At 45.6% G+C, this 19,773-nt stretch overlaps 1 protein-coding gene and 1 non-coding gene across 2 annotated transcripts in view; both read left to right on the forward strand.

Moving 5' to 3' along the window:
- TRIM28 (tripartite motif containing 28) overlaps window positions 1–19,773 on the forward strand; it is a 40,571-nt gene that overhangs the window by 2,947 nt on the left and 17,851 nt on the right. Inside the window, exon 2 of the mRNA XM_089658992.1 lies at window positions 19,049–19,158. Within this exon, the coding sequence (XP_089515118.1) occupies window positions 19,049–19,158 (110 nt within the window). The remainder of the gene's footprint in view (window positions 1–19,048; window positions 19,159–19,773) is intronic.
- Window positions 9,011–9,152, forward strand: LOC149440052 (small nucleolar RNA SNORD94). The gene has a single exon (XR_016307798.1). It is a non-coding gene; the product is annotated as a small nucleolar RNA SNORD94 (small nucleolar RNA).

The following is a 19,773-nucleotide window of genomic DNA, read 5'->3' on the forward strand; positions in this document are numbered from 1 at the left end:
AAATGGAGAAATTGCAGGACAGTGATCCCCCATGTGGGGCCGCTGTTAAGGCTGGGTGCTGATCGCGTCATGATGTATGGAATTATTCAGTTGCCTGTTTATTTTCTTGCACTTTAAAATGAACTCCGATGCATGCTGTTTGGAAAAAGTCCTTTTGCAGGCGGGGAGAAAACCGGCCGTTTTAAAAAAAAAAAAAAATAAAAATTGGGTCATTAAGTCGGCCAATGTTACCACCATTGTTTAAAAAAAAAAAAAATTGGCTGATTTTCGTCCTGTCTACGGCCGACAAATATAATAGCGGCGTCCCTGCAGAGAGCTCCGCTATTATATTTGACATTTAAAAGTGTAGCAAAGTTGCAACGTTGTATCCATTTCAGATACAGATGTTTCTTTTCAAATACAAATAGATACAAGGTTGCAACTTTGCTACACTTTTAAATGTCAAATATAATAGCGGAGCTCTCTGCGGGGACACCTCTATTATATTTGACATTTAAAAGTATAGCGGTTGCAACGTTGTATCTATTTGTATCCGAATAGAAACATCTGTATCTGAAATGGATACAAATAGATACAGATGTTCTTTGTCTTTTTTTCTTTTCTTGCAGGTCATGGCTCATGCGTATTTTTTTTAATCGGTAAAAAGATCAGCCGATTTGCCCATCATTGCCGAGAAAATCGGTCGATGGACAAAATCGGCTGCGTTTTTTTTTTTTTCCCAACATGACTGATTAAAAAAAGTCAGTCACAAAAAACGGCCGACCAATTCACCCACTAACAATCCAAAAATCGTCTAATTCTTTCGGATGAATTTTCAGCTGATTTTCGACCCATCTATGGCCTGTTTAAGTTGTTGGGCCATGTGATTGACCTGTGAAAGTCTTGTTATCCATAACTCATTGGTGTTTGTAGATCAGTTCCAAATATCACTCAGACCATCCTCTCTGCTCCTCGCAAGACCTTCTGCTCTCTAGCTCCCTTGTCTCCTCCTCCCATGCTTTTCTCCAGGACTTCTCCAGAGCTTCCCCCATCCTCTGGAACTCTCTACCCCAATTTATCAGACTATCGCCTACTCTGTTCACTTTTAGGTGATCTCTGAAAACCTCTCTTCAGGGAAGCCTATCCTGCCCTCGGCTAATAATGGAATCTTCTATTCCTACCACTCTATCCCCCACAGCTATTTCCTCCTGTACCACTATCACCTCTCTTCTAGATTGTAAGCTCCAAAGAGCAGGGCCCTCGAACCCCTCGTGTTTCGCCTTGTATTGTTGTTGTACTGTCTCATGTATTGTCACCCATTGTAATGTACAGCGCTGAGCGAACTGTTGGCGCTATATAAATACTGTATAATAATCGGGGCCCTCCTAACCCTCTTGTATTGAACTGTATTGTTGCTGTATTGTCTCCCGTTGTATTGTAAAGTGCTCAGCAAACTGTTGGCGCCATAAATCCTGTATAATAATAATATATAAATCCTGTATAATAATCAGTATGGTTAAGCCGGCCATAGTCAGATCGAATGAACTGGCCGAGTTTTGAACTATGTATATATGTATGTTGGATGTACTCGGGTTCAGGGACGGACTGACAACTCATGGGGCCCCTGGGCAATAGGGGATCATGGGGCCCCTGTGTCCTTGCCCAAACTCAAAAAAGCCTATGAAAAAGGTACCAGGGGCATCTCATGGGGCCCCCTACTGACCCCGGGCCCTCGGGCAGTGCCCGAGTTTCCAAATGGTCAGTCCGCCCCTGCCCAGGTTGATCGATCAACTTGGGTACAAGCAGCGTGCTGGATTTTACATGCGATTATCACTTGGGGCTGTTCAGGAGAACACAATGGCTTCGCTGGAGGGATTCCCCTGTCAACACTGTTGATGGGGGAATTGTAGCAATGTTTCTTTCTTGCAAGCTGTGGTTGCAGGAAAGAAATTTGCAGTCTATGGCAGGCCTTTGTAGTTGCACTCTTTGTATGGTATTGTTTCAAATCCGGTGTTGGAATAAAACTGTTCCCAGGATTACTGTGATTATTCCATGTGCGGATAATAGCCGTTCTGAACATTTTTTTTTTCCCCCCTAGTGGACTGCATGGGGGGAAGGGGATAAAACAAATTTTGCCAAATTTAGTTTCTGTATATTCGTGTATGGACCAGCTTTACCTTGGTCAGCTTTTATGAAACTATATAAAACCTTTATCCTGAAAGTGGGGAAAAACTCTTGCTTTGACTGCTTAACTCCTTGGCACCAACGCCTCCCAGCCCTTTAAGAGGTTTGTGATGCCGGTAGGTGGGATGGGGTTTAGGGTCATGTGACCGCAGTTGTGGTCACATGATCAGCTCCTGAGTAGTGATCAGCACCTTTCCATGAAGTGCTGGTAAACGTGTCGGAACTGCGCAGGGCGTGTGATCTCTGCACATCTTCTGTTTGTAATCGTTACATGAATATGCGGCGCCGAGGACCAGACGTCGAGAGAATGCATATTTGTGTACGCTCAGCGCCAAGAGGTTGAAAGGTATCTGTAGTTCAGCTTTAATTTTGTTAGGCTAGTCCAGGGGTGGGCAAACTTTTTGACTTAAGGGCCGCAATGGGTTCATATATTGGACCCGGTGGCCGGACCAAGAGTAGATGAATGATGTGTATGTGTCATCCATAGTAAGTATAGTAATATTCCCCCATAGTAAGCATAGTAATTCATCCCCCCTATAGTAATTCATCCCCCCTATAGTAATTCATCCCCCCTATAGTAATTCATCCCCCCTATAGTAATTCATCCCCCCTATAGTAATTCATCCCCCCTATAGTAATTCATTCCCCCCTATAGTAAGTCCCCCCTGTGTCAATTTACTTACCTTTGCTCCGCGCGTTCCTCTCGCCGTGTTCCCGCGCCGTTCCGGTCTTCAGGGCGGACTGTGAGAGGAGCCTAGCTCCCCTCCCCTCACGTTCGTCACGCTGCCCCGCCTACACACGTCCTGACAGCCTCACATCACGCGCTCCGCGGGCCGGATTAAAAGGTCCGCCGGGCCGTATACGTCCCGCGGGCCGTACTTTGCCCATTGCTGGGCTAGTCCATATAAAGCAGTCCATACACTGTTTGGAATATCAGCCAGTTCAGGACTGGACCAGATTCGAACCATGTCTGGCCAGGCTGAATGTATCTCGTTGATCAGTAAAATCAGTCTGTTGGATTCTAAGTGTGATTATTGCTAGAGTAGCGGCTGTTATACCCGCTAGCCATAATCTGTGTTCTCCTGGCCAGGATGGCTCCTTCTTCCGAGACAAAACAAGGGATTCCCCCCCATCAACACTGACTGTTGGAGCAATTTTATTTTCTGCAACCCAAGGTTGCAGGAAAGAAAATCGCTCCATCTATGGCTAGCTTAAGGCATCGTGCACACCAACTCTTCTCTGGTTGGAGAAACTGCATTAAAAATGCTCCTAAAGCGGTTTGGTTTTATTCCCCAAGCAGCAAAATGCCGCTCTCCTGAATGGTGCTGGCCCTGGTTTTTTCATAAAGAAGCCGCCCTAAGACAAGAAGTGTTACTGGCCAGATCACCAGTAAATGAAAAACTAATGCAGCCACCCGGTTTGATTGGTGAGCTGCAATAGATTTCATTCTTGTTTGGGTTTAATACTTCAAGAACAACAAAAAAATAGATGCATAGCCCATGGTAATTGAAGGAGTAGTCCGATAGCTGTGGAATGTGGGGAGTCGTCGTCAGGTATGAGACCGGCCATAAAAATGTTGTAGTGATTTAAACTACTGAGCTTCATTGTTTCTTGTGTGTCAAATGGAATTATTTGTAGTTCAAAGGTTTTCTTTCCTGAGGGTTTTTAATTGAATCCTTTTAATAACAAATATGTTCCATATGGTGGTCTGATTGTGAGGAGTGAGGTCCCACACATGTGCAGCAATGCTTATGATTTAGGCCCCATGCACACTGCAGCTCAAAGTAGCTGCTCCTACAGCCGTTCCAGCCGTGTTTATTGTTCCTTGCCCTTACCCCCGTTTCACATCTATGCGGCCCTTAGGGCTGCTTTTTGCGCAGGCACGAGAGCCCATTCATTTGAATGGACTCCCGTGCCCTGTGACACGCAGGGAGGAAGTCCCTGCACTTCTGAAAACGCAGCCCGCACGGGAACCCAGTACGGTTGCGTTTTCTGGTGCGGGTGGCATGCCATTAGAACTAATGGCCCCCACCCGCGAGTCCGCATTCCTCTGTGCGGCTGCACAGATTTTCGTGCGGATCCACAGCGGCACCACCGGCATAGATTATTGCAGGTACTTATATAGCGCTGTCTTTTTATGCAGAGCTTTATATATATATATTGTACATTCACATCAGTCCCTAACCCTCAAGGGGCGTACAATCTAAGGTCACTAATTCACATTCATACATACACATACTAGGGCCAATTTAGACAGGAGCCAATTCACCTCCCAGCATGTCTTTGGAGTGTGGGAGGAAACCGGAATAACTGGAGGAAACCCACGCAGGCACAGGGAGAACATTCAAACTCCAGGCAGGTGGTGCCGTGGCTGGGATTCGAACCAATGACCCGAGTACTGCCAGGCGGGAGTGCTAACCATTTAGCCACTGTGCTGCCCATGTGATGTGAACCTAGCCTAACTCCTCTTGGCCTGTGTCCATTCACACTATAGGTGTTTTCAGGAGTTTAGTTATAGGGGCTTTTCACAGGCAGGAAAAAAAAAGCCCATCACTTGTACATTCAGGAGAGGAGTTTTTGAGCATAAAAACGCTTAAAAGTGAAAAACACGCATTAGTGCATATTAATGGCCATAATTCTGGCAATAGAATGCCAGACGTGAGAATACACATTAATGTGTGCATGAGGCCTTAAAGCGGAGCGCCACCTAAAAGGGGAAGTTCCACTTTAAAGACTGGTCCCCTGCTCCCTATTAAGGGATTGGCACCTTTGGGGGGGGGGGGGGTACCTGAATTAAACAGGTACCCGCTCCCACTTCCGCTCCGATCGCCTAGGCGATCAGAAGTGGAAGTTGTCCTCCCTACCTCGCTCCCTCCCTCCCCCGTAGTCTTTTGGGACATGTGACAGGTCCCAGAAGACTATGGGACCATTCAGGAAGCGCAGCGCTTCTCGCACATGCGCAGTGTATACCCGGCTGTAACAGCTTGCGGCTTCACAGCCGGATGCCCATGCTGAAGATGCCGGCGCCCAGGGAGACAGCCGGTAAAACGGGCTGCATAGGACACACCGAAGGACCGAGGAACAGGAGCGTGTATTTAAGAGTCAGCGGCTACAAGTTTTATTTTTTGACAGCATGAGTGGAACTCCGCTTTAAGCATTCAAAGCACGTCTCCGAAAAGCAATCCACCATGGGATTGTTTTTTATAGGTTTCACAAGCAGCGAGGTAGAGAGATCGCCTCCTCCCTGCTTGATCTAACATCCTAAATGCCGTTGCAGTATGGCCCCATTAACGTAAAAGGATCATGTTCGGGGGATGGTATTGCAGAGTAGAATTCCTGCCATGGCATGTTACCCCCGGTCACATGTGCGTTCCTACGGTCCGCGTTTTGCGCGGGCATGAGGGCCCATTCATTTAAATGGTCTCCCGTGCCCCAGGACACGCAGGGAAGAAGTCCCTACACTTCTGAAAATGCAGCTCGCACGGGAAGCTCAGTTCCCAGTACGGTTGGGATTTCCAGTGCGGGCGGCGTGCCATTAGAATTAATGGCACCCGCCGGTCCACTGTCTTCTGTGCGGCTGCACGGAATTTTGTGCAGGCACCACCCGCACATATGTGAACCTAGCCTTAACCACTGGGCACTGCCTCTGCAGCTGAAGGGGGTGTGGTTGGTGGCAGTCAAAACGTGGCTCAAATGCATGGTTTTACTGCCCCCCAACCTCGTATGTGAACAAGCCCTTATGTTTTTATGAAGATTTTTCTGTAATTTGTCCTTTTTTTTGCAATTCTAATCACAATTGCACTTGGTTGGATGGTTGGTGCCACAGAACTAGAGGTGCAGCTGTATGATGTGTAATGGTGAGTGTAGACAATTGGCACACAATCTACACCTGCATCCTGTGTGACTATCAGATGTAATCTGGTGTATTCAGTACGAGTGCAAGTGAAATCCAGAAAGGCCTGTGCTTCCCTGGCCTGATTGACTCGTATTGTCCTCACTGGCAGGAGCCATGAATTATTTCTGTGCTGCAGTCATTGCAGTTGGCATACTTCTGTAAGCAGGCAGCAATTTAGAAAACGGAGAAGGCCCATGGAACTCGCTAAAGGCGGTTCACGTTGGAACGCTTGTGATCGCACACATTTCAGACAGCCTTTTCATTTCAGCGGGTTTGCTAAATGTGTTGGAACGTGGAAATGGTACTAAAAGCACTACTTTTTTCAGATCCTGCTGGACCAAACCACATGGTACTGCAGGACCATGCAGGTAGGTGGTTGCAGATGTGCTGCGTTTACGAGATGCGTTTGGGGTGCCATAACAATTGGCACTCATGTGCATGGGTCGCATGTTCACGTGCAGGCCCTAAAAACACCATGCTTTACACATTTGACTGTGTAAAATCACATGATTTAGGGCTTGGTAAAACCTGCTCGGGCTGACTACTTTGTAGAAGGTTTTGACTCCTTTGAGTAAATGGGTGCTTTGCCGTTATGACTCCCAGCAGTGAAGACATGGAATCAAACGGGAATGTAAAATGGCGGAGCCTAGATTAGGGTTCTAAACTTGCTATATTAGCACTGTCACCTTGCCCATGTCGGGCAAAGGATATACCCTGACCCACTTATGTGTACAGCTCCTTGTGACTCTGCATCTGGGAAGAATACTTGGACATATAATGGGAGTGCATGGGGCCAGCTGTCAGGGATCCCGATATGACCAGAGATGTGTGGACTGACACAGGGAAGCAGCAGGCTTCAAAAATGATTAAATAATATTTATGAGCTGCACAAAATAAACAAACAGTGCAAAACAAACCTTAAACTAATAGGTACAGGTGCAGTCAGGGCTTGAGAGGTGGAGTAGTCAGGCAGGCCGGGTCAGGAACAATCAGGCAGAAAGGTACAACGGGAGCAGGCAGAAGAATGGTCAGGAATAGCCTAGGCCAGTGCAGGCGGAGTTCTATTAGTCAAGCAGGAGAGTCGAGCAGGCAGGAGACAGGATACAGGAAACAGGGCACATGGGAAACACACCAAGGCACTGACTGCAGGTCTGGCCATTCCTTAAATACACCTCCTGCAATCAACCTCAGGTGATGGCTGATTGCAGGAGTGAGCTTCTGGTTGCTGAGAGCACCCGCTGGCCAGCCCTGGTACTGCAGCCCACAAGGCAGGTGAGTCCCACCACCATTGGCCAGTCCATTCCTGACACCAGCTCCCCTGTGATTTGGGCATGGAAGCCAATGACTGACCACATCACCATCAAGGTGTGAAGTTGCCACCTTTCCTGGTCTGTAAGTACAGAAATTATAGGGGGGTCTGGGTGCTCTACATGGGGTGACATTTTTTTAAAGTTATTGTGACATATAGGACTCCCCAATGTACTTTATAAAGCAAGTTTATAAGTCGTACAAAATTTGTGGTCAAGGCCTGGGAGATCACATCCATCATCTTTAGAGGTGCCCAATTGTGTGTTAGATTTGGTCCAGAATGTTAAGCCTCAGTTCACGCAGTGAATCGCACAGGAACCGCTTCGCATTCCTGTGCAATTCACATGCGGTTCAGTTCTGTGCGATTTGAACCCATTCATCACACCAAAAGACGTGCATACACCTTTTTTGGAGCCACACTGCAACTGGGTCACGCTGTCGTTTTGTAGGGCAGCGCAGTGGCTAAATGGTTAGCACTTCCGCCTGGCAGTACTAGGGTCACTGGTTCGAATCCCAACCACAACACCACCTGCCTGGAGTTTGCATGTTCTCCCTGTGCCTGTGTGGGTTTCCTCCGGGTACTCTGGTTTTCTTCCACACTCCAAAGACATGCTGGTAGGTGAATTGGCTCCTGTCTAAATTGTCCCTAGTATGTGTATGTATGAATGTGAGTTAGGGACCTTAGATTGAACGCCCCTTGAGGGTTAGGGACTGATGTGAATGTACAATATATATGTAAAGTGCTGCGTAAATTGACGGCGCTATAGAAGTACCTGAAATAAAAAAATACTGTGCAATTCAGGTCAGGCAAACGCACTGCATTCACGTCCTGCCTTTAGGGTGTCAAGTTTGCACTGATACCCACTGCAGGTCGCAAGGGCAGTGCAATTGGAATATGTTGTGGGAAGCGCGCAGAGTTTTCCCTCACCGCATTAGTGTGAACCTGGGCTAATGCATGTGTTTTTATTGTAACCCGTTTATGTGCATCTTGCGTTATATACCAGATAGTTAATTTGAGACTGGACTTGGTAAACCTTTATTGCTAGAAAATGAATTGCAAGACCTCTCCATATTCACCAGTAAAGTAAAATGACTATCCGCTTTTAATTGGAGATTGAATCAGTTGATTTTCATCATCTAGAGAAATCTTTGAGATTTACAAAATATTTAGCTGGAATTTGGGGTGCGTTGTCTGCTTTTTTTTTTTTTTTTTTTTCTCTGGGTGGGAGTGCAATTGGTGTCCTTTAATTTCTCTCTCCTTACACCAAACCCTACTTGTTTGTTCCCATACTGCTGACATAGAATGCCCAGCACTTTTTGCACCGTTCAAACTGGCTGTATGATTGGAAGGGGGGGAGATGCAAAAGTGGGTAGTGAAAATTTTAATTACAAGTAGACTTGGACAAACGGGCACAGAAAATTGTTACAAAACCTCAACCGCTCTTGAGAAAATGGAGTTTGGTTCTGCCCTGCCCCTTCATCAGACTTCCAATCACATCTCGGCAGTCACAAAGTTGATTTTTTATTTTTTTTTAAGTAGCAGAATCTTGTTGATGTGGACAGTACAGATACTCTACAATTTTGGAAATGTACTTGGTTATCCCATTCATATACATTTTTGGTCCTTGAGTTTTTTTTTGCAAGGTGGCAATGATGAGTCGCGCAGGGGTACGGACCTCGGCTGTATCATGGGAGCCGAATGCAGATGTAGATTTTTCTAAGCTTGTCAGCGTGTGGTTGGCTACTTGGAACTGGTCTGCATGAAACTGTCGCCCAACTGAGCCACCTCTTTAAAATCCAGGTCCCTACAGCTATTTCAGTCTATGAAGGAAAAAAAAGGTAATCAGTGAGCGCTTGCAAACATAATATTTAGCTGCTATAACACGCAAGGTAACCAAAAGAATAAACCTCATAAATACATATATAAAAAAGGCGCAGCGCTAAAAAATGAACACACAAATCTATATATTCCAAAAGTGATGAATAAAAAAATATATATAGTGATAGTTCGTGGTCTGTTCAAAAGTTGATAGTGACTTTTCAATCCAGTGATCTGGTGACAAATAGTGAAAATGCGCACTCACCAGATGCGTATTTTCAATACGCTTGTGTTATATAAACAAGGGTTGGACGAGCTGGACCATTTGGTGGACTCCCCTTCCTCCAGATGTGGAGCGGCCAGACTGCTACTTCCCTCTCAGAAATGGACAGGAAGCCGTGTAGTCTACATCAGGGCGTACATCATCCTTAAAACGGTTCAGGTGTCGCGGGCTTGGGCACTAGAACGGATATGAGGCTCACCGCAGACCACGAACTATCACTATATATATTTTTTTTATTCATCACTTTTGGAATATATATATTTGTGTGTTCATTTTTTGCGCTGCACCTTTTTTATATATGTATTTCGGTCTATGGGCATTCTGCTTTGCATTCTTCATGAAAAATAAGTCTAGTTCCTATTCCTAAACTTTTTTCCAGATCTCATTAGTACACAGTGTGAAGTTGGGACTATATACATTATACTTTTATATAACACTCCTTTACTTGTTTCTAATGAAACCACGCAATGCGAGAGCTTCAGGCTTCTTTGAGGGAATACCGGGTTACTGGTTGAGCTTGTGAAATTAGTGTTGTGTTCTTCTGTGTGTTTAGCATGTAAGCTCCGCACAATAGTTGTATATAACTTTGTATTTGGGATGTCCTGTACTGTCACAACTTTAGCTCTGAAAAAAAATAACCAGTATATAATTTATGAATACAGGCAGAGATCTGGAATTGAGGAGATTCCCTACTAATTTTCATAAATCAACTGTGTGACGGAGGTGTAGGCGGGACAGAACGTGCGCGGAGAGCAGTGGGCACACAAGGTTTTTGAGGGATTTGGGACACTTGATCAGGGCAACAACGGTTAAGTCCAGGCACGCAGCAGAAGGGCAGTTCAGCAGAGGGCAGGCTTGCAGGGGCACTCAGCAGTAGGCAGGGTCTTGGCTGTGAGGTCTGGCCACAACTCAGACCTCTCACAGCACTCTGTCATGGGGAACGATCAGGACACCCAGCAGAAGGCAGCCCTGCAGGCCGGGTACTCGGGGCACCCAGCAGAAGGCAGCCCTGCAGGCCGGGTACTCGGGGCACCCAGCAGAAGGCAGCCCTGCAGGCCGGGTACTCGGGGCACCCAGCAGAAGGCAGCCCTGCAGGCCGGGTACTCGGGGCACCCAGCAGAAGGCAGCCCTGCAGGCCGGGTACTCGGGGCACCCAGCAGAAGGCAGCCCTGCAGGCCGGGTACTCGGGGCACCCAGCAGAAGGCAGCCCTGCAGGCCGGGTACTCGGGGCACCCAGCAGAAGGCAGCCCTGCAGGCCGGGTACTCGGGGCACCCAGCAGAAGGCAGCCCTGCAGGCCGGGTACTCGGGGCACCCAGCAGAAGGCAGCCCTGCAGGCCGGGTACTCGGGGCACCCAGCAGAAGGCAGCCCTGCAGGCCGGGTACTCGGGGCACCCAGCAGAGGTCCAGGCACTCACCAGTGAGCAGTGGCCTCACCAGAGGAAGTCTAGGCAGATAGGCACAAACTCCTCACGGGTCTGCAGAGGGCTGTGTCTTGGCCGCAGCTTCAAGACTACACAGGCAATATAGGACCACCAGTCCCAGCAGTGCACAAAAGCACAGTTCAATGCATCTCCTAGTTAGGGCTCAGGCAGGAACAGCTCTGTCCATCCTCACTCAAGCTCTCCCATACTAAGAGTCCTTCTCCCCCCATAGGGACACAGTATATGGCCCTTTCAAGTGACCAGGCTCACGGTGCCGACACGTCTAGCTTTGCACAGCCACAGGAACCATGCTGTCTGCGCTCCCTACTGGGATAACTCTCACCTCCCACCCCCTGCAGGCCACAGGACTTCAAATTATAAACAAAGCAGACAAGCTGACTGTTGGCCACAAACAAAACAAACACAAAAATAAAAATATTTCTGCTGTCCCTCACAAACTGATAATCAGTTATTTTTTTTTGTGCCAATTTGAAGAGGAAATAAAAAAATAAGAAAAAAATCTATATTAATAAAAAAATCAGTACAAAATGGTACTTTGACCACTTCCTGTCTGGCCCATGTACATGGCTGGATGGGAGCAGTGCTGAAGCGGGTTGACGATTATAAATGGCACCTGGATTCCCTGCCTGTGGGCGCTCCCTGGGAGCATGCAACACCACGATCCAGTGCCTGCTGTGTCCTCCGATCGCTGTACGGGACATCTGTGTGAGGTCCCGATTCATGTGGTCAGTGATTGGCCAATCAGCGATCACATAAATAGTAGTAAGCAAGATGTCACTTCCTGACATTACTTACTACTTGTGAAATCTCTGAATGATCAGAGGTCACATGGTACAAGGCCATTCACAACAGCATTGTACCATGTGACGAGCTGTGACCAATCACAGCTCGCACAGTATTTCTCAATGGCTGCAAGAATGCAGACAGAGGAGAAATTATTGCTTTTACAGCCTTTATGGGTGTAAAAGCAGTCGGTGTAAAAAAAAAAAAAAAAAGAAATCTTCATCACCCCCCCACTGCTAGGGTGACAGTATGTTTAAAAAAAAATAAAGAAATCTAAATGTAAATTTAGCAAAATTATAATTTTTGGTTATAAACTAATTTTAGTTTAGTGTTTTTTTTTTTTTTTTTTTTTTACATTAAAAAGATAGCTGAATACATTTTGGCCAAGATTTATGAAGGATTTATTTGCAAAATTTTACAAGAATTTTTTTCCCCAAGATTTTTGGACTATTTCATTTATGTAGCAAAAAAAATCCCAGTGGTGAATCAATACCACCAAAATAAAGTTGTTTTTTTTTTTGTTTTTTTTTTTTTTTCTGTCTCAAAAAAATGCTACAAAATTCATACAGATGGTGTTGCATGACCGCACAATTGTTGTCCAAAGCTGTAAATTGGCCTGGGCAGGAAGGGGGTGAAAGTGTCCGGACTTGAAGTGGTTAAACTGGTTGTAAAAACCTTGAGCTTTTACCTTCATTCTATTGAAAATTAAAAACCACCTCTGTGCAATAGCCCCCCTAATACTCACCTAAGCGCCTTCTCCATCCAGTGATGTGCACTGGAGTCTTGGCTGTCCCAGGACTCCCTCTCCTCATTGGCTGAGACAGCAGCGGGAGCCAATGAGAAGAGGGGCTGGGGCCAAGCTGCAGCTCCATGTGTGAATGGACACATGGAGCGGCAGGTACCCCCATACCCCTGCTTGCTTTGAGGGCACTGAACAGGAGGGAGGGTCCAGGAGAGCCTGTGGGGGAACCTAAGAGGAGGATCCAGGCTACACTGCAAAACCACTGAACACAGCAGGCAAGTATAGCATGTTTGTTATTTTTAGAAGAAAATGTTAAGCCTTTAGTATCGCTTTAAAATATAATTGGTGATAAAATAACCAAATCAAAATAGCAATTCAATTCTCTAATCAAAAATAATGGTACCCATTTCAAACCAGCAAATATCCAATATCAACCACTTCTTGACCACACTAAAGCCATATGATGGCTACAGCGAGGTCGACTAGTTCTGGGAGGGTGTCGCGACGTTCTCCCAGAATGTGCCCCCCGTGGTGCGCCCCTGCCACTCTGTGATAGCTGTGTCCTTTGGACACACCTGATCCCATGATACGGTAAAAGGCCAATCAGTGGCCTTTTACCATGTCCAATCACAGTTGATCACCATGTAAATACATTTGCAGGTTATCTGGCAGTACTTTCCTCACGCTGTGACATTGTGAGTAAAGTACTGCCGATAACTGGCAACTGTCAAAGCAGACATCTAAACTGGTAATCGGGGCACTAATTATCCGTGCCGCCTCATTGGGGTCGCCTCATCCGTGCAAATCTGTGAAGGAGAAAAATTACCTCCTGAAAATTTTGAAGAAAAACAAGCTTTTCTTAGTTTTTATTCTAAAATTTTGCAATCTTTTTTTTTTTTTTTTTTTTTTTCTTTTTTTGTGCAAAAAATAAACTTGGTGATTAAATACCACCAAAAGAAAGCTCTATTTGTGTGTTTAAAGAAAAAAAAAATTCATATGGGTACAATGTTGCATGAGTGTACAACTGTCATTCAAATTGCGTTAGCATGGAAAGCTGGCCTGGGCAGGAAAGGGGTAAAAGTGCCCAGTAGGCAATTGGTTAATGAAATGGAACCGGCTGTCTAAAAATGCAGCACAATAGGCGATCAGTAACTCGGCAGAATATGAGGTTCTGCAGATTGACCACGTGATCTCTACAACCAGATATTCAAAGCTCCTTGTACCATAGGCGTGAATTTAGAATACCATACACAGGACAATCCATTAAGTTTAGAATCTGTGTGAGGTCAAGAACAAATGTTCCACTAAGTTGTCTACTTTGTCATATGTACCCAACTAAACCATTGACAGGCTAAAATCCGCTTCGGGGATAATCCAAAGAGAATCCTCCCCCCCAGAGAAATGAATTGAAATAATAGTAACTGCAGTATAATTTATCTTCATATCAACTCTGGTGCTAACAGTTACTGATATCAGGCTAAACAGTTTAGCCGAAAAATTAGTTCTATGTTACCAATATAGATTCTATAGTATCATTGATGTCAGGTCACTTCTGTGTTTGACAAAAAAACAGGGAGACAAGGGACAACACGGTCTCCTAACCCCCAACAAACCTAGCCAGGTAAAGCTTATCTCGCCTAATTATGAAGTCACTCAATGGTCCCAATTACCTGAAGGGGGCAGTATAGGATTAGGAGTAATTTTGAAGTTTCCCTACAACCTCATGCCATGTCAATAGTTGACCTCTAACCTTCAGTTGGAATGAAAAACTTGAAAGGTAGTCGCTCTTTTTTGACAGGACTAGTTAGACAAACTGGGACCAGTGTCACTTAAAATGTGTTTATGAAAGTTTCTATCTTTACATCTTAGACATTCGCTGAGGTCATTTGTACTGAGACCTCTTAATTTAAATTCTTCCATAGAATACAGATGTTTTCATGTAATCTCAAAATATTTATATAATTGAAAACATGATATACGAAATACACTATTTCCAAATTTATTGGGACACCCCTCAAATCATGTGATTCAGGTGTTCTAATCCCCTCCATGGACACAGGTGTATAGAATTAAGCCCCTAGGCATGCAGACTGCTTCTACAAACATTGGTGAAAGAATGGGTCGCTCTCAGCTCAGTGACTCCAAGCGTGGTCCCCTGATAGGTGGTCACCTGTGCAATAAGTCCATCCGTGACATTTCCTGGCTACTAAATATTCCACGCTCAACTGTTAGTGGGATTATAACAAAGTGGAAGCAACTGGGAACATCAACTCAGCCACCAATTGGTAGGCCACATCACATGACAGAGCGGGGTCAGCGCATGCTGAAGCGCAGAAGTTGCCAACTGTCTGCAGAGTCAATAGCTAAAGACCTCCAAACTTGGTGTGGCCTTCAGATGAGCCCAACAACAGTGTGTAGAGAGCTTCATGGAATGGGTTTCCATGGCCGAGCAGCTGCATCCAAGCCTTCCATCACCAAGTGCAATGCAAAGCATCGGCTGCCATGGTGTAAAGCACGCCGCCACTGGACTCTAGAGCAGGGGAGACGTGTTCTCTGGAGTAACCAATCACGCTTCTCTGTTTGGCAATCCGAAGGATGTGTCTGGGTTTAGTTACCAGGAGAACGGTACTTGCCTGACTGCGTTGTGTAAAGTTTGGAGGGGTGTGGGGTTGTTTTTCAGGGGTTGGGCTTGGCCATCTAGTTCCAGTGAAGGGAACTCTTAAGGCTGCAACATACCAAGACATTTTGGACAATTTCATGCTCCCAACTATGTAGGAAGAGTTTGGGGATGGCCCCTTCCTGTTCCAACATGACTGCCCACCAGTGCACAAAGCAAGGTCCATAAAGACATGGAGGAGCCAGTTTGGGGTGGAGGAACTTGACTGTCCTGCACAGAGTCCTGACCTCAACCCCATAGAACACCTTTGGGATGAAGTAGAGCGGAGACTGCGAGCCAGGCCTCCTCCCCCGACATCAGTGCCTGACCTGACAAATGTGCTTCTGGAAGAATGGTCCAACCTTCCCATAGACACCCTCCTAAACCTTGTGGACGGCCTTCCCAGAAGAGTTGAAGCGGTTATAGCTGCAAAGGGCGGGGCCAACTCAATATTGAACCCTACGGACTAAGACTGGGGGGCCATTAAAGGTCATGTGCGTGGAAAGGCAGGCGGTCCAATACTTTTAGCAATATAGTGTATATATAACAATCTGTATTGTTCAAACCAATTTAATATAGATAAAATATATAGAAGTATGGAAATTGAATGTAGTAATATAAAACCCAGATTACTTATGCAAATATTTACAGTACTTCATATACTATTGGCATTTTTGGTTAAAATCCCGTCAAATAACACAATGTAAACTCTAATGAACTTTTTCCAGTTGTTCGTGGGGGGGGGGGGGGGGGATAATGAATATTTTGTCTCTTCTGTCGAGACATGGAATCCTCAATCTTGCACATTGGTACCATAGTCAGTCCTTATCTTAGGCTGTTCATGTTACATTTATGTGGAGAGAAGTTCAGGACTTCCAGTTTCATTCTGTGAGCACAGAATAGTTTCAACAGTAGCAGATGTAAAGTAGATCTAAACCCAGTCACAACCTTCCTCTTTTAAATGTATACTAAGGCAGAATTGAAACTGTATAGTTACATCTTTTTACTTTTTTACAAGGTTCACATACTTGAACCACTTGCCTTCCAGAGGATTTACCCCCCCCCCCCCTCCTGACCAGGCCATTTTTTCCGTTACGGCGCTGCGTTACTTTAACTGATTATTATTATACAGGATCTATATAGCGCCAACAGTTTGCGCAGCATGGTCATGCAACGCTGCACCCAAATGAAATTTACATCCCTCCCCATGAATTGAGCTTTCTTTTGGTGGCCACATGGGTCGGGGGCACTTTAACCACTTGCCTACCAGGCACTTATACCCCCTTATTTACCAGGCCAATTTTCAGCTTTCAGCGCTGCCGCACTTTGACAATTGCACGGTCATGCAACATTGTACCCATATGAAATTTTGATCATTTTTTTCTCACAAATAGAGCTTTCTTTTGGTGGTATTTAATCGCCACTGGGCGCTTTACTTTTTGCGCTATAAATAAAAAAAAGTGCAAACAATTTGAAGAAAAAAAAAAGTTTCTTTGTTTCTATTATAAAATTTTTCAAACAGGCAATTTTTCTCCTTCGCTGATGTGCGTTGATGAGGCGGCGCTGATGGGCGGCGCTAGTGGGCGCACTGCTGGGCGGCGCTAGTGGGCGCACTGCTGGGCGGCGCTAGTGGGCGGCGATCATCAGGGCACCGATCATCAGGGCACCGATCATCAGGGCACCGATCATCAGGGCACCGATCATCAGGGCACCGATCATCAGGGCACCGATCATCAGGGCACCGATCATCAGGGCACCGATCATCAGGGCACCGATCATCAGGGCACCGATCCCCGCTCTGACAACTGCCGGTTCTCGGCAGTACTTTCCTCACGATCTGACAGCGTGAGGAAAGTGCAGCCGAGAACCGGCACTTGCATTTCCCTCTGATCAGCGTGTCATTGGACACCGCTGATCAGGTGGTAAAAGGCCGCTGTGATTGGCCTTTTACCACATCACGTGATCAGCTGTGTCCGTAGGAAAGCGCGTTCTGGGGGGACGTCATTTGACGTCCACTCAGAACTGGCCGGCCGCAGTGCAGCCGTCATTCGGCTATCTGCGGACGGCTACTAGTTAAACTTACCTTTTTTTTTTTTTTTTTTTTTTTTGCACTGTCCTTTAAAAGAAGAAAAAATCACTTTTATTCCTATCACAAGGAATGCATGCATCCCTTGTGATAGAAATAATTGACAGGTCCTCTTCTCTTTATGGAGAGATATGGGGTAAATAAGACCCAATATCTCTCCTACAACGTAAAGCATTAGATCTAGTAGTTTAAAAAAAAAAAAAGGCCTTATTTACAAGATGCAGGAAGTGACATCACTTGGGTACTCCAAGGGCATAGGGATGAGTGGAGGCCATCTTTCCTTCACTCATCTCTATGCCCAGCGCTGGGATTGTTTGGTTTCTCAGGTAAGGCTGAGAACTACAGAGTGGCAGTTGGTAGGTGGTGGCAAGGGACAGCAGCGGCGACGGGGAGTGGTTTTTTTTTTCTGGCACATGTATCGGTGCATTTTTTTTTTTTTTTTTAATCAGCTGATCGGGGTGTTTTGGGCCGAAACTATTCGGCCACTGAAATTTCGGTGCACTCCTGCTATAGGGCGGACAGGAATCAGTTAACTGGGTTATCGTCTAAACTAAGGGATTTTTTTTTGCTTCCATAATGGTTTGTTCCTTGAAGGTGTTTTTGCCTGGCACTCAGTTGGCCTTATGACCGCTGCTAGTACAAGTCTTGCACAGCCATCAGCCTCCTTTGGTTCTTGGGGCCCATATGGTTATCCTGGGACTGCTGCAGGGAGATTTTGAGAGTGGCGGTTCTTATCCTCTTTATTTATTTTTCTTTAAATCCCGTGGGGGGGAGGTGTTGGGTTTGTTTTTGTTTTTACACCAGCATTTAATTTTTAGATCTAATATTGGTTTGAGTTGTGACTCAGTGATTTGTGTCATGGTACCAATGAGATCCTGTTTTATCCAGAAAGCGTGGTGTTGGTGTGTAGCCAATTTTTGTTCTGGTGCTTCAACAGACTTGTAAGGTCTATCTACATGTAGCAGTTTTGTATGGTTTGCTAGCCGTGTAATGTGGGTGTACCTAAACATGTTATACTTACCTGCTCTGTGCAATAGGTTTGCACAGTGCACACCAATCTTGGCTCCTTCTTCCCCACTTGAGCAGGCTCACCCCTGTGAATGGATATTGTCCATTCACAAACTGAGCATTGCTCAGCCCTGTTCCCACTCTCTCCTCATTGGCTCACTGGCTGTGATTGGCAGCAGCCAGTGAGAGAGACCCGGCTGCTGTCATGCACATCACTGGATCAAGATAAGGCTGGAGGAGGGGAGCATCACATAGGGGTGGGTTTTTTTTTTGTTTTTTTTTACACCTTAATGCATTAAGGTTAAAAAAAACAAAAACAAAACCTTTTAATCTTTTAGAATGGGGGTTCCATAGCACCCAGAGGTTGTTGTGTTTCTTGAGCAATTTTTGCCTCTCCGATACGTTCCCACTCACTCCACTTCTCTTTTTTAATCTGTAAGGGGGGTAATTCTTCTCCATGATCATCGCTAATGTATCACAAATTGTACATGTATTGTAATTTTTAGCAGGGGTTCCCTGAGACTGGAAACTTTATTTCAAGAGTTCCTCTGTGTTGAAAAGGTTGAGATTCTGCTTTTAGAACCACTTTAAGCAATCATCTAAATTGTATAGTACAAGGCACAGGCGAAGTATTCATAAACCTGGGTTACCGGCTCAATTCAGGTGCCATGCAGGCCCTTGCATACTATAGCTGTTGGTAAAACTGAAGGAGACTGTATGGCCAAATTATGTTACCTTTTTTTTTTTTTTGTTAATATTATGAAAGTCCAGGGCACTTGGGCATTCATTTCTCAATCACATAAGATGTTCTGTGCTAAATTCTGGCATCTGCTTAATGTCTTTTTTTTAATTTCATTTCCAGCTGTGGTTAATTGTCCCGTGTGTAAGAATCAGTGCTTACAGAGGGACCTGGTTGACAACTACTTCCTTAGAGAGGATTCTGCATCCGATCAAGCAGCAGAGACTATTCACGTAAGACCATTTAAAAAGTTATTTGTATAAAAAAAAAAATTGTTTAACTACAGCAGAATTTAGATCAAATTTTCTCTTGGCTTTCATTGGGGGGGGGGGGGGGGGGTGTATGATCCATCTTCCTAGGTAAATGGGTACAGAACAAAAATGTGTTGATCTGTCATGACTGCCTGCCTTGTGTGAGAGCCATAGATACCTTAACCCCTTGATGTTGAGCGGCTGCATATTTGCGCGCAATTAGAAAATACATATGTACTGAGAGCCCGCGCTCCCAGCACATATGTCTGTGACTCACAGGTTTCGATTCAGACCTTTTCCGATCCTGTGACCGCGAATCATGGCGGTCACATGACCCTAAAACCCTGCCTGCTTCTGAAACAAAGGGCTGGGAGGCACCAGAGCGAAGTGGTTAAGCGACCATACTTGGAGCGAATTTGCTCAGTGGGTAGCCCTCCCAGCTGATATCCATCAAGGAAAGATTGAAGGAGTTAGGTGTCCGTTTATGACACAGAGAATAGCTGCAATTCAACGGATCTCAGCTATTCTCTGGTCATTCACAGTTTGACACTCAGGAGATCATGTCAGCCCTTCACTGGAGATCTGTGTTCTCCCTCC

This window comes from Staurois parvus, unplaced genomic scaffold (assembly GCF_062004578.1).
Source record: "Staurois parvus isolate SC_StPar_1 unplaced genomic scaffold, SC_StPar_1.0 ptg001122l, whole genome shotgun sequence".
NCBI lineage: Eukaryota > Metazoa > Chordata > Amphibia > Anura > Ranidae > Staurois > Staurois parvus.